General features: G+C 39.9%; 2 protein-coding genes and 1 long non-coding RNA gene across 11 annotated transcripts in view; 2 read left to right on the top strand and 1 right to left on the bottom strand.

The window, feature by feature from the left end:
- RGS17 (regulator of G protein signaling 17) overlaps positions 1 to 9,024 on the top strand; it is a 78,528-nt gene extending 69,504 nt beyond the window's left edge. For 4 of the 7 annotated variants that reach the window (XM_008177591.4, XM_005301419.5, XM_065588841.1 and 1 more), the window contains 3 exons: positions 2,280 to 2,369; positions 3,930 to 4,164; positions 8,126 to 8,350. In XM_008177591.4, the coding sequence (XP_008175813.1) occupies positions 2,280 to 2,369; positions 3,930 to 4,164; positions 8,126 to 8,314 (514 nt within the window). In that variant the 3' untranslated portion in view covers positions 8,315 to 8,350. Of the gene's footprint in view, positions 1 to 2,279; positions 2,370 to 3,929; positions 4,165 to 8,125 lie in introns of all 7 variants that reach the window. The other 3 variants (XM_065588846.1, XM_065588842.1, XM_065588845.1) reach the window with 3 other exon arrangements.
- LOC101938301 (uncharacterized) lies at positions 3,730 to 16,854 on the bottom strand. Of its 2 annotated transcripts, XR_010599730.1 has the most exons (5): positions 16,711 to 16,854; positions 15,377 to 15,469; positions 5,470 to 5,519; positions 4,250 to 4,432; positions 3,730 to 4,077 (listed from the first exon to the last, which is right to left on the bottom strand). It is a non-coding gene; the product is annotated as an uncharacterized LOC101938301 (long non-coding RNA). The 2 variants fall into 2 exon arrangements; XR_256398.5 differs by lacking the exon at positions 5,470 to 5,519.
- MTRF1L (mitochondrial translation release factor 1 like) overlaps positions 16,776 to 24,744 on the top strand; it is an 18,354-nt gene continuing 10,385 nt past the window's right edge. Inside the window, exons 1-3 of one of the 2 annotated variants that reach the window (XM_008177867.4) lie at positions 16,776 to 17,160; positions 21,119 to 21,198; positions 23,894 to 24,077. In XM_008177867.4, coding sequence (XP_008176089.3) covers positions 16,776 to 17,160; positions 21,119 to 21,198; positions 23,894 to 24,077 — 649 coding nt within the window. Of the gene's footprint in view, positions 17,161 to 17,230; positions 17,273 to 21,118; positions 21,199 to 23,893; positions 24,078 to 24,744 lie in introns of those variants that run through there. The other variant, XM_024112424.3, reaches the window with a different exon arrangement.

Raw genomic sequence — 24,744 nt, 5'->3', positions numbered from 1 at the left:
TGTGCTCCTACCCTACACCAACCAGTGGAGTTGGCTGGGAGCTGCCGGTCACCTTTCTGTATCTCCTCCATGGAGTGACTTGTGACCACAGAGGCACTGAAACCCTATATCTAGAGGAGTGTAGGGGCCATGACAGAGGGAGGGAGGCTTCTTGTGACATCTTCTCCCCCTCCTCCCCAAATAAACCTTTGTGCTCTAAACAGGTACAAACTGACCCTAAGCAGTTACACGTGTGGACTTAAAGATTACAAGATGTAAAAAGTGGATGGTCCATATCCTGTTCTTGTTCTATACATGGAACTCCCATTGGCTTCGGTGGGTGCTCCTTTTATAGATTGACAGGAAATGGGTCAAAAGGAGATGGAAAAAGCTTTTTACCTGCCAACCCCAGAGTTCAGGATGTGTTGTTTCTCCTGCAGCAGTTGATGACATCCTAACACCTTAAGCAGCACAGGAGCTGCATTCCTACGCTGTAACAGGGGAAGCAGAACCAAGGGCCTGAACTCAGGTCTTGGCAGGTAAGTGAAGAAGCAACTGATTTCAAGCAGCTTTGTTTGAAAGTGTATATCTTTGTAATGTTTAAGTCTTAATATGTAATCTGCAATATTTGGGATTTTTAATTGTGGATTTTTAAAAGAGCCCTTGAGTTCACCATACACTCTGCCAAACTGATGATAAAAGTGTTAATCACGCACCTGAGTGAAGAAGGGGTGGAGGGAAACCTTATTTACAGTTAGAGTGACTCAGAGATGGATTTCTCTTTCAATGTGAGTGGAAGGTACTCGAGAAACCATTTCAATTTTTTATACTTGCAACTACATAAGATGATCAGGGGCATTGTAAATATTTGATATTCAAAACCTGAGCTATAATGGTTGTGTTTTTTTTCCATTGGACAGACTGTTCACGTGGTATGTTCCAGTTCCCAAGCCTAACTTATAATCAGATTTCCCATGCAAATATTGATGCCATACAAAATTTGCTTCCTGTAAGCATCTTCCAGTATTCAATTAATTCTGTTTCTGTAAATCAGGGATCAGCAACCTTTGGCACGCGGCTCACCAGGCTAAGCACCCTGGTGGGCCAGGCCGGTTTGTTTACCTGCCGCGTCCGCAGGTTTGGCTGATCATGGCTCCCACTGGCCGCAGTTCGCTGTTCCAGGCCAATGGGGGCTGCGAGAAGCCACGGACAGCACATCCCTCAGCCCGCGCCGCTTTCCGCAGCCCCCATTGGCCTGGAACGGCGAACCATGGCCAGTGGGAGCCGTGATCGGCCGAACCTGCGGACGCGGCAGGTAAACAAACAGTCTTGGCCTGTCAGGGGTCTTACCCTCGTGGGCTGCAGGTTGCTGATCCCTGCTGTATATGTTCCTGCTAGTAATTTTACCTGCTAGAATATTCATAGACAGCAAAGAAAAATGAAGCAAATAGGATTCAAAACAGAAACAAATATTTGCAGATTTTTTTTTACATTTTCACCTAGCTTTGAAGATGTATGAATTTATTTATTTTAGAAAAGGAAAGTCATTCTTCTCTCAGCTCCTAGTTACAGAACGCTAATGGAAGTCTTTCTACTGAAAAACCAGTAAGTTTTATCAGTATGAAAAACTACTAGTACTTGCCATATGGACAAAATGGCTTACCACTTAATGAAGTGTAATCCATTTAGCACGATATCTGCTAAGTTGGCAGTCCATTAAAAATAAAAGTCAGTTTTCAAAGTAATGTGTCCAGGAGTCCTCACAAATTTGGTTAAAGAGGGAAGGAATTCTATAGAACAGCTACATGCTAAATCTTGTAATTGAAACCACACAACATAATCTTAATGTGGGGGAAATTTTGTTACTCAAAGAATGAATGAATCCCCAACATTGCTGGGGCATTTTTGTAAGTGCCCAATAAAGTCTCTCTCCGTCTCTCTCTCTTTTTTCTTCTTCCTTTCCTCTTACTTGTTACCAGTATTATTCTGACTTCACTTAGGGCAATCTTTCCAAAAGTGATCTCTAAATTTATGCTAGTTTTTGGGTGCACAACTATGAACTTGTAGTAAATTGCATATGGAAATAGCATCTGTACCTCCTAATCTGAGTTCTGGGGCATGCAAAAATTTGTGACTGAAAAACTCTCCCAAAACTCAGTTCATATTTAGAGGCTGGTGTGAAACCACTTTGGAAAACGTAGCTCTAAATATATTCATACTCCATACATTGGAGCATTGCTATAGTCCTTATTTTAAATTAACTTTCTCTAGACAAAATAAAGTGTTGTACTACATTGCAGCCTCACTGTTAGGAATGAAGATAGAGGGGACAATGCAGGAAGGCCAACACATACAACCAAAATGGAGAGTATCCAGGTCATAGAGGAATGGTAAGTTTGTCACGTTAAATCTTCCAGTGCTCACAATAGCTATCCAGTAAATCAAATGTCTGTATTTCTAACTTGTCTGTAAGTAATATCAAAACCTCACTTGATCTGAGGATTCTAGGAAGTTATCTGATGTTCCCTTCTTAAATCTTTGGATAAAAGGCAGACATGATGATGAAACGCAAGTAAAGGCATTCCAAGTCCTATCTTACCTACAAAAATAACTGTTTAAATACAGTTGTGAAAATGTTGTTGCCCAAACACGTGGGGAGGAGAGAAGATGGGACTAGAGGAACTGTCACTACATATCTTCTGGCCCTCCTTCCATATACACAAATTCAGGGGTCATGCAGTTGCTGCTCCAACTTTGAGTGCAACTGCTGCTGTTCCAAGACCTTGGGGAGCAGAAATTTTTCTCCTTCTCTCTGTAAAATTTCCTAGCATCCAGCTGAGTTATTTGGAATAAATGCTGGAGAAAGGATTTTAGCCTTAACTTTCTGAATTTAAGATTCTACTTATTATTCTCTTCTTAAATTAATGTAACTCTGGGGCATAGTGCCATCTTGCTCAGATATCTTCATCAGACTGTAATATTCACGAAGCAAGGAGGGTCCAGTTTTAGAGCAATGAGTTAATGGTTACAAAAAAAGGAACTTAATGGATGAAACCAGATTCGATGCCCTACTCAATCCCTAAACTCTGAATAAATTCCAGACACTCTATCCTACTTCTACCTGTTTCTGAACTTCCTGGAAGTGCTGTCTTGTGGACATTGCATGTATACATGCCACAAACTCCTTTAGCTTCAGTGGAGTTGCTTCTTATTTTGACCATTCTGAGAAGAGAATCCAGGCCTCTGAGTCCAAGAAATTATCATTGACTGACAGAACAGAAAATATGGAGTCTGTATTAGTTAACTAAAAAGTTATACCCATTTTGCTCAGGATAGCTTTCTGGAAGTATAAATATTAAATAACTTGTATATCCTGTATGGCTTGTAAAATAAAGGTTGATTAAATGGATTTGAGCACTAGACATATGGTCGAATACTGCTTATTGTGTGAGATGTATATTCAAAAGCTCTTAAACACTGGAACTTTCAGAGGCTTCCATCGTGCAGGAAAGACAGGATGAGTACCCAGTATTAAATTTAATAGTAGTTAAATAACTTGAACGACTTAACCCTCCAGTTTATCATTTACATATTAAACAATGTAGTCTTCTGATCACCTATCCAGTGCTTAAAGTATAACAAACGGGGGATAAGCTTTCTTCTAAAAGTGGGAATGTCACTTTATTCTTGAGTTTTATGGGTAACAAATAATCTTGGCAGAAAATCAATAGAAAACCAGGGTACCCTGCCTCTTAAAATAAAACAAATTTAATTGGTATTGGGATTATGAACACAGAAGTGAACACCGTGCAAAACTCTATAGTTATGAATGAAGCCCCATTGTTTTCATTAGTTCTTGACTACAGCGTAACTGAGGAGAATTTGGCCCAATGTATGTAAACACTATTACAAAAACAGAAGCATATTCTAATGATACTTTCTTTTTGCAGCCAAAACCCTACTGCAGATGAAATTATGTCTTGGGCTCAGAATTTTGACAAGATGATGAAAACACCAGCTGGTAGGAACCTTTTCAGAGAGTTTCTTCGAACAGAGTACAGCGAAGAGAACCTACTTTTCTGGCTTGCGTGTGAAGACCTAAAGAAGGAACAGAACAAGAAAGTTATTGAAGAAAAGGCGAGGCTTATATATGAAGATTATATTTCTATACTTTCACCAAAAGAGGTAAAGCTGGAAATACTAAACTTTCATTTGCTGTAATCAAGGATGGCAGTGCTGCAGGTTCATGTGGTGGGGTCAGAAAACATACCTGACTTGCTAGATCAGACAGATTCTTCACACTGAGGATCTCCAGCCAATGAAAAGGGGCCAGGGTTGGGGGCATTTGGCATCATTCACTCCAGCTTCTCAAATCTCTGGGTAATGAAGCAAGGCTCAGTGATCACAAGGCCAGCAGATGCATGTTGTTCTCTGCTTTTGTAGCGGAAAGTTCCTTTTAGAGATAGGGAGTAAGCCAGGGAAGAAGACTTGAGGAGATGGTGCCAATCAACAACTGTGACATCCCAATGAATAATCTCTTATAATACTTAAAAAGTTGTGTGTGGAGTGATGTCCTGCAATCACTATTTGTTTGTTGTTCTCAATATTTTAGATAAATGCTTGGATCGTGTCAAGTACAATTAGTTCCTTTACTTTCCCTACACTTTGGACAAGATCCTCAGCTTTTGTAAACCATTCTAGCTCTAAGCCAATGGAGCTATATTGATTTATACCAGCTGAGGACTTGGCCCAATACATTTATCCTCCAGGATGGTCGCTAGAGGTAATAGATTCCATTGTCATTATCTTGCCTTTCTTCTGTCTTGTAGTATGCTAAGCTAATAATGTTTTTCTCTTTCACTTATTAATACTCAGATGGCTTTCTAAGCCATCATGTAGCCCACAACTCTCCCCAGCTTTTAGGACTGCTGTAGCATTCTAGTTTCATCATTAATAGCTCAAAAGTGATAACAAATTTCATGCGCAGTGTACATAAAACCTTCCATGCAGATCCCCTTCAGTTTCAATGGCTATCCCAAATCATCTCCTGCCATTACTGTAGATCTTAAGAGGCAAGCAGGAGACCTCTTGAAACCACTTAGACGGGCATGTGAGCTGGGAACCTTTGCCCCAGCCACTATGCACCCTTTTCCCTATGCTGCTGTGGGTTTGTCTGAACTATAGCTGTTTACAACCACTTTAGTGCAAAAGCTTTAGTGTTATCTGGACCGGTGATCTGCTAGGGCACTCCAATCCTCAACTCTGGGAGCCAGTCTTACCCTGCTCTGCTGTGAGAACCCCCACTCCTGGCTGTTCACTCACAGCCTCTGGTATGTAAACTGCTTGGATTGTGCAACCGAATGACATTAGCCAATATCTCTGGTCCCAGACACAACCCTAGGAACCTCCGTCTTGCAGTGTCCAGTTATGCCCGCTGGACGCTGCAAGCTTATATGATTTCATCAATTTAACAAAGAAATTGATATGTACCAGGCTTGTTATCCCAAGGGGAGTCTCTGACACGCTTCAAACCAAACGCACTGTGTCGGGCAGAATAAACAAACAAATTATTAACTACAAAAGATAGATTTTAAATGATTATAAGTCAAAGCACAAGAAATTGGATTTGGTCAAATGAAATAAAAGCAAAATGCATTCTAAGCTGATCTTAACACTTTTAGTGCCCTTACAAACTTAGATGCTTCTACCACAGGCAGGCTGTTTGCTCTTCAGCCAGGCTCCCCCTTTGATCAGCGCTTCAGTCGCTTGGTGGTGATGTCTGTAGATGGAGGTAGAAGAGAGAGGAAGAGCATGGCAAAAGTCTCTCCCTTTTATCATGTTCTTTCTTCCCTCTTGGCTTTGCCCTCCCACCCACAATCATATTATAAGGATGAACGTGGAGATGCAGGGTGTTCCCCCAAGATACAGAGTGTCACAACCAGCACTCAGTTATGCATATAAACTGCCTGCACACTTTACAGGGTCATTGAGAAAATTCTGGTCAAAATAGACTACAGGTGTGAAAGGTGACTCTTTTTTTAAATTCCATAAACTCAACCAATTTTCACCAGAACACTCACCAGCAAATATCTTCAATAAGGACTACTTGATGCCACTTTCTCTAACAAAGAGAATTAATCTGCTAGCTGCATAAAATGAGAGCCTAATGCTGTTAACTTCATGTACTCAAAGGCAAATCACCCAAGGAAAAATCACTTAAAGCTAAGAATTTCAGGTCTAGGATAGAGAAGTTCAGTTGGTCAGGAGTTGAAATCTGCCCCAAGCAAGTTCCAAGGTTGCAATACTGCCCTTTGCAGCTGCTTCTTCAGTACTATAATACAATACAGGTCTGTCGCATCTTAGGTGCATTTAACATGTGTGATTTAAGCTTTACGCGGTCGGCAAAAACAAAAACAAAACCCCCAAAAAGAGAAAAATAACAATTTAAATACTGTTTCTGTAGTGCGGGCGATTCCGCCCGCCATTACACTCAATGTAATTTTGACTATACGTGATTTTCGCTTTATGCACTGACTGCAGAACGTAACCCCAGCGTAAGATGAGACAGACCTGTACACTATCTTGTCTACAGCTTTAGTGATGTATGTTGCATCACATAGTGCTGTGTGCATGATAGGACAGAGTTCACAACAGACATTTATATGAAAGTACATAGTAAACAAGACACAAAATATTCTACAGACTAAATATAAAAAAGTAATAGAAGAACTTGCTAGGAATGTGATATTTGCAGTTAAGTTGGCATCATAATAATGCCTTGTGACTAATAAATGATTAGACTATAGAATGCATCTTGGAGAAGTGGACTTACTCTAAACAAAGACTAAGCCAATAAAGATGTATTAGACTATTATGACAATAGTACAAGCATACAAGAATGGAAAAAATATCGGTTGCTACATGTCACTCGTAAGGCTGTAGAGAAAACTTGCATGTTATCTTAATTATTTCAATATGGTATTTGGTTATATATTTAAAGACTTTATTGCAATGCATATGCAATATTCATTCCTGATTTTTTTTAATGCTTTACCATGTACCTTTAATGTTCCTCTAACATCAGGGTGCTTTTGGGTTTATATAGACTAAATATATTTGGACAATAATTTTTTTTTTTTAATATGGGTAAAGTGTAGATATATAGAGCCAGAATCTCAGCTGATCTAAATAGCATAGGCCCGTTGAAGTTCATTGCATGGCTCAAATAGAAGGATCAAAGCAACAAATTGTTCTTGGCTCTTCCATATCAATGCTCTATCTTTTTTCTCCACAACTAATATTTTCCTAACTGGACCCATTTATAGTTTTCCCTATTGCATCCATATTTTACTTAATCTAATATGAATCTTGTGTTTTAGTAGAACATCAGGGGCAATGTGCCTCTGTCCTTCCTAGATGTCAGAGTTCATTACAAAAGGAATATAAAGTCAGAAATTCAAGTGGAAATTGCAAAATTGCTACCAAGTTAAATATGAATATAAAATTGCCTAAAAGAGGAAATTACCAGAATCTAAAAGGCCTTGAATGGAAGAAAAAAAAAAGAGACTTAAGACTAATAGCAACATTAGCACAACAATATAAAAAAGAAACTTTTGGTAATTTGTGACTAGTAAGTATAGTGTTAAAAATAAAACAAAAAACCCAACAACCATGGTACAGTAAGCAGAAAATTTCAGAAGACTGAACAAAAGCAACTAGGAGAAAGCATTTCAGCCAATTAATGACTCATTCAGTATTTCCCAGGAGGAATATGTTTAAGTTTGGAAAAACTGAGTAAATTGATCAATGTAAAATGAAATGTATATGGAGAGATCCATGTTAATGTATAGCTTTAACTGCCCTGCATTTTTGCTGTGATATAATGGCATCTTTTTCTCATAGTACCTAATGTGAACACAAAGACCAAGGCAAATCAAAATGGGTAGTTTTGCCCATACTTGTATAAAATTGACTTTTGAAGAAGCCAAGTACACAAAAAAATATAACTGACAAAAGGAAACTGAGCTCTTGGTCCTCTGTGGATTTTTTTGGGGGGGAGGGAGATAGGGGGGGTGGAAAATATAGATATTTATACGGCCCTTTCCAAATCTGTTGTTTAACAGACATCTCTTTCTATTCTCTTCAGGTTAGTCTTGATTCTCGGGTGCGAGAAGTGATCAACAGAAACTTGTTGGATCCCAGTCCTCACATGTATGAAGATGCCCAACTTCAGATATACACCTTAATGCACAGAGACTCTTTCCCAAGGTTTTTGAACTCTCAGATGTACAAGTCTCTCATCGAAAGTACTGTAGGCTCTACTTCTGAAACTTAGTTCTAATTTTTGGATAAAATAATTTGGGGTTTTTTGGGTGGGTGGGAGGGAATAAAAGTAGTTTAATAACATCTGGCGCTGAGTTCCTGGAGAACTACAGTTTAGCACTACTCAGGCTACTGTGAAGAAAACAAATACATATGATGGTCTCTGTCTACATTTTTACCAAGGTCCCCCTTGCTTGAGTTTGCGGGGGAGGGAACAATGGATTTGCCAAAATACATTTGTTTCACACTCCTTTCACTTAACTGCAGTCAAGATTGCAATGATGTATTTGTAGTTTTATGAACAGTCTCCTTGTGTATTCTCACACTGCATGTGCAAGATAAAATTGCTTCACATACCACTTAGTTGTTGCAATATTTAATTCAATAACATAAATTATATCTGTATTTAAGAACTTTTTTGTGCAATACAGTATTATGGTACATAGAAATAATTGCAGCAAACCAGGAAGAGGCTTGCTATTTTTTTTTTTTTTTAACATCACTAACACAGAAAAAAGCCAATTTTTCACGTGTAGCATTATTCAACATGCTCTACTGAGTACAATACACTGACTTTTTGAAGCCAATAATTCTGTATGGGAAAAAGAGCTATTTATCACTGTTTATTTAAAATAAATCAAAATGGGGATTCCTCTGGTTGGTCACTGCCAAAACTGGCATTTTCATTAGCGTTTGCAATGTCAAAAAAAAAAAAAGCACAAACCACTTAAAGGGATCCATGTCTGGGTGACACAATTTATGCGCTGATATTGTTTAATTGTTATAAGAACAAAGATTTTCAATGTACACTTCAGATGTCAGATACTGTAATTGATTTATTAAAGACTGGCGATCCAGTTCTAACACTGTTGTCTAATGTTATGTACTTCAGCAAAAAAAAAAAAAAAAAGTTTATAATTTAGTTTTTGAATAAAGAAGTTTAATAAAAGATTGCCTACATGTAGCATTTTAGAGCATTTTAGAACATTTTGATGAATTGCATCTGTCCTGTAAGATATTTTTCTTTTAAAGAGAAATCCAGTGAAAAGATGTTTTTTTTAAAAAGCAGTATTTTACAAAGGGGGAGAGGGGCTAAGGAAGACTTATCTCAGCTTGTTGTCTCTTTGATTTTGAAAAACTCCTTGAAAACAAGGGGTTGTAGAGATTAATGTTCAAGGGCTTATGATTTTACACTCCTTACCCAGGCAAAAGTTGAAGTTAACAGGTGTCCTTCTTGGGTAAAGAATTCCGAATATTAACGGCCCAGTACAATCAGAACTAAGAAGGCAGCATAGTGCTCAAATCGCCTTGCTGCCAGGCTATTTTTTGCAGGTGTCTGGCTTGGCCTTTTTTAAAAAAAATTGTCCTATTTTGATATGCACTTTGATGTTTAAATATACCATAACTTGTAACTTACAAAACACCATCTTCATGCTTAAAGTACACAAAACTATATTCTGAGTGCTAGCATCCCCTGCAAACTATCTTGAAAGATAAATGATAGAATGGCTTTGAATAAAAGTTTTAAATGTCCTTATTACTGGGAACATTGTCCTTATACTAAGGCTTAGAGAGAGGCAAGAGTCTTCTCCCTTACACCCATAGAAATATGGAGTAACTCCATTAACTTTGGAGTTGACAGATTATACCAATTTGTAATGGAGCAGAATCTGGCCCTGAAATGTTGAGCCCTTCCCCTCAGTCTGTAAATTACTTCTGATGGGCTGACCTCTGTACAGAGCCCTATTGAAGTCAATATGATACAGACACAGGGATCTGCTTGCATGGAATAACTTGCAGGATTTGGAGTTTAGTTTATTTTCTGGGGGTTATTTTTTTCCTTTATTTTACTACCTCTCTCACACATTTATTATTATTATTATTTTATTTATAGAATATGTTTCAAATAGCCGGTTTGGGGAATTTTTTAAATTATTTTTACTTGAAACCTGTGTGCTTTTTCTGGATGAATATGAACAATTTGAAGAATTGTTTCTTAAACTCATTTGGTTTTGTAATTTATATAGAATTCAGGAGATTATTAAAAGGGCTATTCTTTATTCCCTATGCAAATATTTTAAATGTTGTAGTGTATGACAAAATGGGATTTTAAACAAATTCTGCAAGGCAGAAAACAAAATTCTGTTTACAGTGGCGTTGCTGACTATCCTACTATATTCAGCACTTTTAAATATTGTTGTTTATGAAAATGTAGTTTAAAATGCAAGACATAATATTTATAAATATTTCTTTTAATAAATACCTGTTTTGTCTGAAAGTGTTGTTGTGTTATGACATACTTTATTCATGTTGGTTAGCTATTTACCATTATGAATAAAATATTCAATTATATTGATAGAGTAATAGCTATGATGTTTACAAAACTTTTCTTCCTGAAGGGGGGGATGGAATTCAACAAGGAAGAATTGCCTCCTTCTACTGTGAAATACAATTTTAAAAATGAATTTAAGATGCTTTTTCTTAATTAGAATTAAATTTGGTCCTACATATCTACTGTGCCATTTAGTTAGAATGATATTTACTATGGTACTATACAAATATAGCATCATATATGTATATATTTATATGGCATGATTTTAGGTTTGCTAGTGTTTGAGGCACAATGCATTTTGGTGCAAACAACTAGACAATGTGTAATAAGACAATACTGCATGTATAAGCCTTTAAAAATGTAGACTTGAATATTCTTGATGTTACCATTTGATGGTGACCTGCTAGCCATAAGCTATCTTTATAAGATACTTTAGACAAGTAGATGTTCTTGTCAAAACAGACAGTTCATCCTTTTTAGGACACTTCTAACTAAAACTAAAGATAAGGGCCCTAAAATACATGTTGGTTTCTAGCATAGGCATTCCAGAAATCTATATCTGGAAACTGTTACATTATTTTAAGAAATATTACATAGGTCTTCAGTGTAATATTGCAATGAGATTATGTTCTAAATCCCCTATTTTCAGGGATTTATAAACTGACCATTATTTATGACATAGAATCTTGCTTCCAAGGAGTAAGTATTAATATAATTACTGTTAATATAAACTTAAATAATTGGTGTTTTCAAAATTATATGAATAGTCAACTACAGTCCATGTCAACTTATTGGATATCTCAAACTGTTTACATTTCTGAAATTGATATTGACAACAAATTAGGTCATAACACAATCTCATTGCTTTTGGTACAGTATTTTGAAAAAAATGTAAACAGCCACGCTATTAAACTTGAAAACTGATTTACTTGTACATATAATGTACAATACAATTTTTAAACTGCCCAATATGCTTACTCTATAGACTGGAATAACATATATGTATATACCGTGCCACTTCTGGTCTCATGAAAAACTGAAATGCAAGTTCAAAATATAAATGTAAGCTTTAAAAAAGAAAAAAATAAGTTTAAATGCACATACATCATAGGGCCTAATCCTGCAGACACCTATGCATGGCCCTGAATAAGCAAAGCATTTAGGCATATGCCTAAATCCCATTGGCTTCAGAGAAACTAAATATGGGCTTTGCTGAATTGGGGACCACGTGAGTAACTTAGGGTTCCCAAATAGTCTTATTGAAGCCAATAAATGGTTCTGTTTAAATTATTCACATGCATAGTGGTTTTGTACTCTAAGCCAACAGTATGCAGGAAGCTACTCCCATTTTTCAGGTTTAATAAATATGGTCCAAATTCTGGCTTGGAGCCATATTTTCTCCCCCTGGCATAGGCTGTCTACACAGATTGCACCTACCTTCACAGGCAGGTGCTATGGAGGGGGATGCTCTCGCTGGGAGAGCAAGTGGATATAATTGCTGCCATACATCAGGCTGGGGGGCCATAAAGGGGAGAGCAACTTTAAATTACAGTAAGAGCTTCCTAGAAGGCTTGTTTTGCAGAGGCTGACTAGGATATGTGCTCAGTGAGCTTGATTCAAAGCCTACTGAAATTGTTAGACTATTTGCTTCAATGGCCTTTGAATCAGAATCCATGTCCCACAAGGAGTAAGGCCTGCAGTATCAATGGCTGTAAACCTTCTCCTTGCAGGCAAGGACCCACAGCAGGTATCCTGCTGATGGAACCCAGTGACTGAATGGATTTAGAATTTACATACATGGATAACCAAAATGTCAGTTTAAACTTGCTTGTTCCTCCCTGGCTACCAACCCCAATGTGGGGCTTAGGAGACCTGTGTTTTTAATATGTATGCCCACTGACTGAGCTTCAACCCCTTCAACCCTATCCTGCATACTTCTGCCAATAACAGTAGTAATCTGTGAGGGGTGGGAGGACAGTGCATGGTGGTGCCAAAATCCATAACTGTTTGAATTCACATTAATATTGTTTACACACTTGGAAAACAAGTACGCTAGCTTAATGCCTGGAGCCAGAAATTGACCCTACTGGTCCCATAAACTAAGATATCAGCACAAAAACTTTCCCTACAATTTAAAATTGTGATACAAGCCAGATAATTCAACTGCTGACAGTAAGTCATTAATTCATGCTGGCTTTTTTCCTTACAAGCTTTAATTTACACTAAATCATCCTGTACTCTAAATTTCCTGGCTTTTGACTATTTGTCACAAAGCATGTTAATTATACATAGTAGTTATGAATTTCATAAATTCTAACATTCATAGGAACTCAAGTATTTGGTCCTATGAAATCCATAAAACTTCATCATTTTTCTTTTCTCCCTTTGACAACGATGCTTACTGTATTAAATTATCCATCATACTTCAGTGAACTCCACTGACAGGTACCAGTGGATCACAAAGAAGCTTTGCATGCATGAATAAGATTTCAGAGGCAGTGCTTTAGGCTATTTCTTAATGCCAGACTAACTTCAAAGACTGTAAATTCACTGCATATCCTCTAAGTGTAATTTTCTTCTTTTAAAAATATTGCTGTTACAATGTATTTTGTCAATCCAATTGTATACAGTGACAGACTTGCTGAAAATGGTTTTCTAAACATTGCAGAATTACCATTTTTGATCACCCATTCATTTTAATATCCACAAACCATTTTCTCATGTTGAATGTATTTCCTGTGGATTTCCAAAATTGATCTGGATTACAAATTTTCATTTCTGACTGTTTTGGCAACTTTACATGAATATGCATTACATTAACTTTTTTTTTAAATAAATCTTTTGAAATTGACAACTCACTAATGTAAGCTTGGGAGAACTTACTGTTACTCTACAGGTATGTGTTAATTTAGTTGTAAAGTATGCTTATTTACTTCTGTTAATTTAAGTTGTGAATATGAAAGGAAGAACAGAATACTTTGATTTGATTCCTTCCAATGGCTGTACTATAAGATTATTGCTCAACACAATTTTACGGATAATTGCACCTTTTTATAACATAATAAAGTATATTCTTTAAACTACTTATGTTCTGAGTTTAGCTGAGAGTCTTACTTCTGATGTCATCCAAAAGAAAGTGACTTTATTGCAAACTGTTTGCACACAAGGAGATATCAGAAGGGATGAACTGATAACTTTATTTTTGCAGTCTGGTATTATCTCACAATCTTTTATCACACCACAGCCTCCTAAATGACCTCTTTGTATAGCTTTTACATTTCCAATTCAACTGAGCATTAAAATGTATTTAGCAGATGTATTTTAGAAACTGGTCATCTTTAATGTCCCTATCCACTGAGCTTTGACTGAAATAATTCTTGAAAATTGCCCTTCTCTCTTTCTTACAAAACATTTTAGTTCTGCTTTGACTCTGAATGTTTGATTTTTTGCATCTGCTGTAACTACAGGATACATATGCAAAGATGCCTAAACTATTTTAAGGATGTTCCTTCACCACTATATTTTGAGGACTCCTTATAGTAGGAGGAGTGGCTGAGAACTCGGAAATTATACATAACAAGAGCCCAATCCTGGTACAGCTTTTACATAGGATTACAAACACTTCACACCTATGCTGACCAGCGCCTCAGTAAACTGACTTGGGCCTTATTTATCCTTTTTTAAAATAACTTAAGGTATGAATTTAAACAAATATAGTTATACCAGTCTAAACATCGTTGACTCTTATTCCAGTACGTCTTTTTCATGTTAGCTTATGTTGCTCAGGAAAGGTTTAAACTAAACAAAACAAACAACAATTCTTATACCTGAAAATGTGTAAACATAGGATTATACTAGAATAACTGTTAAAACTCTTCAATATTGACAAGCCCTTATTTTGAGGATAGTTGCTCTGATTTGAGTATGGGGTTGAAGTGACCAGGTCTGAGCAGGTGTGGGATCCACAGTGTTTTTTGGGGTCTTAAGTTCAGATCCTTGAAGTTTGTAGGTACCTAACTCCCTGAAATCAATGGGAGTTAGATGCCTAACTACCTTGGAGGATCTGGGCTTTTGTATTTGGGCTTATCTACAGTGTCCATCATATATCTAAGTCATAGGAGTTTGAGGAAATAAGATCCCTGTCCCTCAGATGTTTCCCTTTGTTTCTATGCTGGAATAATGGAGGTTCCTACTGTTACCCATATGGAACAGCAACAAAATGGGAGAAAGGGAGTGGGTTAGATCCCTGAGCTTACCCCCAAAGGAGAAAAGAATGCCTTTACAAGGAAAAAATAGCTAGTGCTGATTGGGGAGAGGGGGAGAATAGGATGACATATCTTCTGCCCTCTCTTCAGTCAAGGTGTGTTCTTGTGCAGTTAATCCTGGGAAGAAATCCTCCCTGCTACTTCCAGAGTCAACCTCTGCACATGCACAAAAGCTCTCCATCATTATTCATAGAAGGGTAGAGTCAGATGGTGGTCCTTCCATCAGTATGCAAGTGGTGTGGCAGCATTTGAGTGAAATTCCGCAGCCAGTGCTATGCAGGAGATCAAGCTAGATGATCACTATGGTCCCTTCTAGTCTTAAAATCTACTAACAGAGTAAGATTGGTTGTGGAGTTCTAGCAGCCTTCACGCTGCCCTTAAGTGCATCAGGATTAAGCATTAGAGACAATGAGATGATACAGTTACCTTACTGAAACAACATTTGACAGCTCATGTATGTATGTGAAGATGTACTTACTAGTAAAGAAATGGTTCAGTCTATCTCCCAGTGGGCAAAAGTCACGTGTCAAAATCACTGCCACAATTGGTACTCTTGTTGTCAGTCTCCGCACTAAAGACAAACATTCAGAAGGAATGGAGAATGAACTATCATTATCCCATAGATATAGGGCCTCAAGGTTAGGACTGTGGACATATTGGTGGGCAGTGGATGGAAGCTTGCACTACTACTGCACCAAATATGGTTTGTGGAGAAACTGGAGGGGCTGTAGAGATGTAGGAGAGGGAGGTGAAGAGGGGCTGCAGGGATGTAGGGGAGGGAAGTGTACAGGGGCTTTAGCAATGTATAGATAGGAGGGCTGTATCAATCTATAGAGAGGTGGGGAATAGGGGCTGCTGTGACAAAGTATAGGAGGGAGGGATGTTAAAAGGGAGGGGTAGAGGGGCTATAGGGATGTACTGGGGCTGTAGGGATGTACAGCTAGGAGGGGTATGGGGCTGCAGGGATGTATAGCTAGGAACGGCACAGGGGCTGTAGGGATGTATAGCTAGGAACGGCACAGGGGCTGTAGGGATGTATAGCTAGGAGGGGTTCAGGGGCTGTAGGGATGTATAGCTAGGAACTGTACAGGGGCTGTAGGATGTATAGGGGCTGTTGGGACGTATAGCTAGGAGGAGAGCAGAGGCTGTAGAGATGTATTACGAGGAGGAGAACAGGAACTGTAGGAATATATAGGGGCTGTAGGAACGTTTAGCTAGGAGGAGAGCAGGGGCAGTAGGGATGTATTGCTAGGAGAGCAGGGACTGTAGGAATATATAGGGGCTGTAGGGATGTATAGCTAGGAGGGGGCAGGGGCTGTGGGGATGCATAGGGGCTGTATAGCTAGGAGAACAGGGGCTGTAGGGATGTTTAGCTAGGAGGAGAGCAGGGGCTCTAGAGATGTATTGCTAGGAGAGCAGGGACTGTAGGAATATATAGGGGCTGTAGGGATGTATAGCTAGGAGGGGGCAGGGGCTGTGGGGATGCATAGGGGCTGTATAGCTAGGAGAACAGGGGCTGTAGGGATGTTTAGCTAGGAGGAGAGCAGGGGCTGTGGGGATGCATAGGGGCTAAAGGGATATTTAGCTAGGAGGGGGACAGGGGCTCTGGGGATGCCGGGTGATGATCACGGGTGCCTGTCTCGCTTCCCTGAGCGTTTCCCAGCCTATAGCGAAGGCTCCGGCTGCCGCGTGCTGGAGCGAGAGAGGAGCCGACGGCTCAGACACCCCCACGTCAGTGTCGCTTGGGTCGGTCTCCGCCCCGCCCCCGTCTCCTGGTCGTCCAATCCGATCCCTGCTACAACCAATCCGAACCTCGTCGGCTATTTCCGAAGCTTGTGGGGAGCCGAGCGCCTTCGGCAATTTCCGGTATTCAAGGGATGTCACCCGAGCGTTTCCGGCCGCGGCTGGAGACCAACCCGAGTCTCTTCGGTCTTTTCCGCAAAGGGTCCCTCGCCTGGGACATGCGGCTGCTCGCGCGTACTCTCCGCGCGGCGCAAGGGCTGCGCGAGGCCCCGCCCCCCGCCAGGAGCTGCCGCGGGGCCGCCGCCGGGGCCGGTATGTGCTGGGGACGTGCCGCGCAGCAGACGCGGCGCCCGCTGAGCTCCTGGCCCGGCCTGGAGACGCTGTTCGCCGCGCCCGCGCTGCGCCGCTTCCTAGAGGAGCAGGCGAGGGGTCGAGCCGGCCCCGAGCTGGGAGCGCGGATACAGCGGCTGTGGGCAAAGGAGCAGGAGTTGCGGGACACGCAAGAGCTGGCACGAGCAGGTGAGAGACCCCCACCCCCACCAACGGCCGAGCGCGCATGGCCCCGCCCCCTGGTTCTGGCCCCGCCTACCTGCTCTGCTGGATACCCCCCGCGCGGACACGCAAACTCCAGGTGAACTTGCTGTGTGCGCGCGCCTGTGGCTGCTAACTCCGGGGTTTGTCTACACGGGGAGTTAGTTCCTGATTAACTCCGGAATGAAGAGTGCCTTATTGCATTTTAGCTTAATCCAAATCAGATTAAGGCACTTCTGTTGCAGAATAAGAGCGTGCACACAAGGAGTTAATCAGCAATAGCTGTTCTGCTTTAAATTCACACTTTACCTTAATCTGAAATAATTTCTTCAGTATCAGTGAGTGTTCACTGGGCTTGTGTTCCTGACGGTCCTGTCTAGGATTTAAATCCCCTTGGGGATCTGGGCCATAGTTCCTGCGATTTTTTCAAAAATGAAAGCTGTGATTTTCACTTGAATAAAAACAAAGTTTCCAGCCTTCGGGGATGCAGAGAAAAAATTGCAAATGTGAACCTTAAAGGCACCATAACAAGAAAGCAAATACTAAAATTACTTTTAGAAAAACTAATGTTTTTGAGGGGCCTGACTCATGATTTTTTAATGTTTGCATGTTGGCAGTATTGTGTTAAAATGTGCTAGCCAATGCAGTCTAAAAACACTTACCTTATCCTAGTGTGTGCAGGCCCAAAATTAATATTTACTAACATGGTATATTTTCCCCAGACTATAAAAGATCATAACTGTCAGTTTTCAAATAGATGATGGGCTAAAATTTGCTTGTATAGGCTCTTCATTGAACAATTACAAATGAAAAGATTTAAATAGAAATAATTCAGCCACCTCCACCTGGCAATCATTTGACTTTTTAATCATAGGCTATGTCTATGCTATGGGGATGATAGTGGCATAGTTTTGGCGGAATAGCTATGCCAGCATAACCTCATAGTGTGTAGATGCAGCCTACAGTGATGGAGTAGGTTTTTCGGTTGCTGCAGAAACACTTCCTTCCCAAGCAACAATAGCTAGATCCACACAAGTATTCTTCCATCAACCTAGCTGTGTCTAGACTGGGGATTAGGTTAGCATAACTACAGTGCTCAGGTGTGTGGATTTCTCACAGCCCTGAGCTCTGTAACTATGTAGAAATAAGTTTTAGTGTGGCTCAGGCCCCTAGATTGTTTTGTTGTTGCTGTTCTTCTTAGATTGTTTTGGTTGCACTAGTTATTTCACTGCAAAAAGGTACCTACCTTTTTTGGCAGTGAAGATATAGCCTTAGACCTCATTGTCACTAGGAAAAATGTGTATTTTAACGTTAAAATCCTAGTGTAGACAAGCAGTTGTACTTTAACACATTAGCTGATTGAGGTAAACCATAGTGGGGAGCCTACAGTTTACTTGACCAACTAACATGTTAAAACTAAAAATAACGTTGACTACACTAGAGTTTTAACACATGTTAAATTAATCTGTTAAAAGCATACCTTCTTTCCTAGTGACAGTAAGGCCTAATGGGGCTTTTGGCTGTGCTAAGATAACTTGATTAAGCTATCGTAATTCAAAACTTCACCTTTTTTTGCCTATAAAGATATGGCCCTATAATTCACAAGGGGTAATAGATATTACATTACCCACCTTGTCTCTCTAATATCCTGGGACTAACATGGCTACTACGCTACATGTAATGGGTAATATTCAGTTTAGTGAAGAGTGCCAGTTCAAGGTTTTACACACTACTTAAGCCTTTAACATGAGGCTTACGTGGTGTTGAGAGCCTTTCTATAAATGCAGATCACCAGCTTTATTTAATGATCCATCCTTTAAACATACTTGCAGGTCAATTTAGAATTGGACATGTGTGGGAAATAATGAAGCACCAGTAACTGGACAGTGCCCAGCATTTCCCTTCTAGACAGAGAAAGATAAAAGATACAGCTACTTTCTTAATCACAATAAAAAAAGCATTTATTGCAAATCAGTTTTGAGTCCATCCATCCATCCTTGTTTAGAGCATCATCTGGTCTTTTGAGTGTGCATGACAATTTATGCTTCTAACCTGCATTAGCACATCTAGCAAATAGGCAAACACCACTTTTTGCACTCTTTACCAGTGTTCTCTCGGAGGATATTTTTATTTTCCTGAGGCTGGCAATGTAACAGAGCATCTTTTCTATGTTACTCTAGGCTTGTTGTGTCAAAAGATTAATTCAGACTTAAACTCGGAAGCCAACAGACGTAGCAGGGGAGTGAAAGACTCTCAGCGAAGAGTAGCAGTGCAGCCGAAGCAATGCAGTGTAGAGAGCAGACTCATTGAAAGAGATGCTCTGTATCTACTAACTGAACTGGGGAGGGAAGGTGTGTGTGTGTAACGCACACCTGCTTAATCCATGCTGATACTCTTTCCTTATCCCACACTGTGTTCAAGCAGCAGACACTTGAGGGTATATCTACACAGGTGTAATTGTAGCCCAGGTAGTCATACCCACACTAATCTACCTAGCATGGATAACAACAGTAATGAAGATGTGGTGGCATGGACTTCAGTGCAGGCTAGTCACCTGAGTACAAGCCCACCAAGGACCCTGTGTACATACTTGAGCTAACCTGCCCTGAAGTCCTTGCTGCCATGTCTTCACTACTATTGTTATCTATGCTAGCTGGATTAAAGCTAGTGTGGATATGCCCACTCCAGTCACACCTTCATTTTCTGAGTAGACTGTACACAAAGAGCCTTCTCCTTTCAGTGGGGTCAGAGGGTTCTCTTAAGAGATTGTTTTGGGTGTGGTGTTTTGTTGTATGTGAAACTGTATTTGGTAGCCTAAGGGCATGTCTACACTGGCAAAGTTACAGCAGCAGCAGTTACAGCGCCATTTAGAGAGCACTGAAGGGAAACACCTGTTGTGTGTTCACACTGTCAGCTGCCTGCGCAATAATGTGTTCACATTTGCGGCACTTGCAGCAGTATTCAGAGCAGTGCACTCTGGGCAGCTATCCCACAGAGCACCTCTTTCCCTTCTGCTGCAAAGACTTGTGGGAAGGTGGAGGGGATCGTGGGGCATCCTGGGTACTGTCCCAATGACCTGTGATGCATTGCTTCGCATCCTAGAAATCCCTTAGCTTCCATCTGCCTTTGGCGCCATCTTTCAATGGTTTGTGTACTGTGCACCCTGCCTCTTCAGGCTGCAGGAATGGATCCTGAGCTGTTGAGCAGTATGCTGCTCGCTCTGACTAACACGTCACAAGTGGCAGTGGAGTTATTCCTTAAACTACAAAGGCAAAAGGAGTGCGACATTGTTCTCGCCACGCGTAGAAGGTACAACATGAGATTGCTTGTGGCATTCACAGAGGTGCTGACCACAGTTGAACGCCGCTTTTGGGCTTGGGAAACAAGCACCAAGTGGTGGGATCACATTGTCAGTCACGTCTGGGATGACGAGCAGTGGCTGCAGAACTTTTGGATGAGGAAAGCCACATTCATGGGACTGTGTGATGAGCTTGCCCCAGTCCTGTGGCACAAGGAATGTTATCTGTGCTGAGGGGTGGGGTAGAGGTGGGAATTTTGTGATACAACCAAACCCTTAGGTAAATAGAGAATTTTAAGCTTAACTCCTAGTTAGTTTTCACATTTCTTTCTGGAGAGAATAGAGAGATATTAAATAGGGTGGATCTCCCCATATCTAATCTAGACAATACCAGAAAATACTATTAAAATAATTATTCATCTCTATCACATATTATGGCAAATGTGCGGGTAGCCCAATGTGCAGCAAAGCACGGGATGGACTAAGGTCTAAGGTAATCACATATCATATTCTTCAACTTTTAATGACATGCAAAATATGTTTTTATTCAGTAAGAAGTGTGGTTTGTCATACAGCTATTGTGGAGGGAGGATTAATGAGATTGTGTAAATCATAGATGTTGAGGATTAACCCACTCCAATATTGCAGATGAGAATGAAGATTTGCAGAAGCTTGCAGAAGAGGAAATAGTTTCCTGTCAGGAAGAGATAACTGAATTGAAGCGCCAGGTATAGTCCTTTGTAAAGTAACCTCATATATCTGTCTACTATCCAAAGTTAAATGAGCACTAGCCAAATCCTGTCCTCATTTACAACCATACAACCTCATTCAAATTAGTTTTTCATTTTTTATAGTTGATTGCTAGAAACATGGGATTGTGTTTCATTCTAAGAACTGCAAAGTTGACATATTATAAAATCACAGAAATACAGGGCTGGAAGGGACCTTGAGAGGTAATCTAGTCCATCCCTCCATGGACCAAATATCCTTAGACCATCCCTGAAAGGCATTTATTTGTATTTATAGAGCCCTATGTGGGCACCTCTCAAGAATTTCAAACTATAAACGCTAATAAGGCTTCCTCCGTTCTCTGGCTGCAAGAGAAACGGTTAATTAGTTCTACTGCTTATATATATGAGCCCAGGGCGTTTATCAACTGATCAGGGCAAATACACATAGGATCACTGTGAGAGTAGGCTATTGCTTTTACAAAAGACATGTTTAAACTATGTAACTAGTTCCCACTTGTTAGTTTGTATAGGCATCTGCATAGTAGTAAGTTTCATCAAAATAATTTCCTCTGGAATGTGCACAATAACAAGATAAAAAGCTATTGCTTTTTTCTAAATCTGATCTGTTAAAGAAAATTGATTAATTTTGCCACATGCTCATCCAGCACCAAAATGACAGTTGGTTTATATGTTTATTTTTTTGTAAACATACAAAAATGTATAGATGTACAGGAAGAACAGATAGGACAAAGATATATAGAGAAACTTTACACAGTACAAGCAAGCAGTAATGGGTGGAAAACATTACAGGGAAGTGTTTAAAGCGAGCTTGGTCCAATGTGTAAAATTGTTTTATAATGGCTATTAATGGTGTATTTTCAGGTTTTAATATCAGTGCATTTTTAATTTGTGATTCAATACAAATTCACATCTCTCCTGATTAAAAAAAAAAAAAACAAAATAAAACAAAACAAAAATCCTCAACAACTCCATGACATACTTCCGAACTTTTTCAGTCATAGAGCTACTTAGTTGATAAGCTAGTATTGAGTTAAAAGAAAATCTCAATTTAAAAAAGACTTTCCGTTTCCAGATATTGGTCAGTGATTTCTGTAGTCTCCAAAAGCAGAGGCCTCTTCTGGCTAATGGAAATCTGTACAAGGTTTTGTTGGTCAACTTGAAGAGAGCCTTTCACCATCACAGACAAACACAAAAAAGGCTTTTCTCAACAAACGCACCTTTGACTTGAGTTAGTCTTCAGGGAGGTAGTGTGTTAACAAAAAGGGCACTGACTGGAAGTCAGGAGATTTGGGTTCTATTCCTAGGACTTCCATTGACCTGCTGTATGACTTTGGGCGGGTTATTTCACTTATGCCTCAGTTTCCTACCTATAAAATGAGGATAATGATACTTACCTTCCTTGAAGTCTACAGATAAATGCTAGTAAGTATTATATACTCATGTATTAATGGGAGTTGCCTGGGGAAAATTATAGTACAAAAAAAGTAGGTTGAACTTAAACACTGAGTAGGGAGAAAGAGCATTAAGAAAACTACCTAGCTGGAGAATGTCAAGGAGCTACTGTAACAGACTGCAAAATAAAATGATTGATGGCTTGTATGACATTTTCATACCATCTGAACATAGTGAAATATTTCAAGTATGCATTGAGGTGTCAGGGGAAGAAAATCTTAGGGTATGTCTACACTGGCAAGTTTCTGCGCCACAAGTTATACCACTTTTATTAAAACGCTGGAATTAAACCGCTGGTGCGTGTCCACACTGTGCTCCTTGTGACGCTGCAGCGCATCCACATTAGCAGCTCTTGCAATGGCAAAAACAGCAGTGCATTGTGGTAACTATCCCACTGTGCAACTAGCCACAGGGTGCTTTTGGGAAGGGTTTGCAATGCCTCATGGGGCAGGCACAGCGTCACATAATGCAGGTTTCCCAATCCCATTGTTCCAGGGGTATCCGACTACATTGCCAGCTGCTTTTCAACTGAAGGGGTGGCGGGGAAGAGTATGTGACAGGGAGTGTGTGTGTGTATGGAGAGGGGGAGAGAGACAATGTGTTCTGGGGGACAGAGTGTGTGTCAGCATGCTGTCTTGTAAGTTTAAACAGCGACAGGAAGCAGCCAGTCCTAATGCAGGGGGAAACCCTGACATCAGCCCCCGCCTCCCTCTCTGGGTTCTCTGCACTGCAATCTCTCTCTCACACTCACACACACACACGCACCCCTACCTACCTCTGTGTTCAACAGCGCAAGCATTCCACATTAATGGTTTGCTTTGTATCCCGGAGCAGATCAGCACAGCACACAACCGCTGTCAGAAACAGTGCTTTGAAAGGGAAGGGGCGCATGTCTCCAGGGCAGCCGAGTTCAAAACAATGAGCAGAGCGGTCACTTGATGCATTATGGGACAGCTCCGGAGACCAATTACAGCGCAGAAAGCAATCAAGTGTCTACACTGGCAGTAGAGAGCTGGAGCCTCTGTGCAAATAGCCTTACGACTCTTGTCGAGGTGGTTTTTTTTCAGCGCTGCGGCTGAGGAGTTTCTGCGTACAAAGTGGTTTGGCAGTGTGTACACGTCTGCAGTTTGAGTGCAAAAAGCTGCTTTACTCACAGAAACTTGCTAGTGTAGACAAGCCCTTAAACAGGTAAAAAGGTGTGTAATTTTTGTATTTACAGATAGTATTGCATTTGATTCCTTCAGAAGAAACAGACGACAGTGATTTGGTCATGGAAGTAACTGCTGGAGTTGGTGGACAGGAAGCCATGCTGTTCACTGCAGATATATTTGATATGTACCAACAATATGCTGCATATAAAAACTGGAGATTTGAAATACTGGAATATTTTCCAAGTGAAATAGGTTAGTAATTAATGTTCTAATAACTTGAATCGAAAAGTTGTATAGTTAAAAGCAATGTACTTACAGGAGGGTTTTGTTGCCTGCCTACAAGCACTTCACTTCCAAATTTAAGTAAACAGAATCAGTGAGCTGTTTTAATATATAAACAAGATTTTTCTCAATTTTTACTGTGAGAATGAAAGGATGAAAATCTATAGCTTCACACAATGTAGTTGGCGTAGCTTGAGAAAAATCAATATGAATTGAAGTTACATGTTTGGGGTGAAGATCTCTGCATACTGGTATATTTATATATTAAGTATATTTTTATTGATTTGGAAACAGTAGTTTTATATAGCTATTTAATATTCTTGTTTTTATAATATATTCATTCTGTTGTATTCTGAATGTTTGTTCAGTGCTCTGGGTGCTTTGGCACAAAAAGGGGCACTATTTAATTAAAATTATATTCAGTGTCTAAGCTGAAATATCTTGAATTTATCTGAAATGTTGTCTTCTGCCAAATATTTTCTCATCCATTTAAGTTTTGTTTCAGTAAAAATGTACAATAAAACCTCACTAATCTGCACCAAAAATGCACATGCTCAATATCACACATGTGCTCAATTGTAAATTCACCTGAACAGTAAGTTTAAAGGTTGAGCCATTACATAAACCTCATGATCTC

The sequence above is a fragment of the Chrysemys picta genome, chromosome 3, assembly GCF_011386835.1.
Source record: "Chrysemys picta bellii isolate R12L10 chromosome 3, ASM1138683v2, whole genome shotgun sequence".
NCBI classification, from domain to species: domain Eukaryota; kingdom Metazoa; phylum Chordata; order Testudines; family Emydidae; genus Chrysemys; species Chrysemys picta.
The sequence above is the reverse complement of the archived record's forward strand: the minus strand, read 5'-3'. Positions and strand labels throughout refer to the sequence as shown.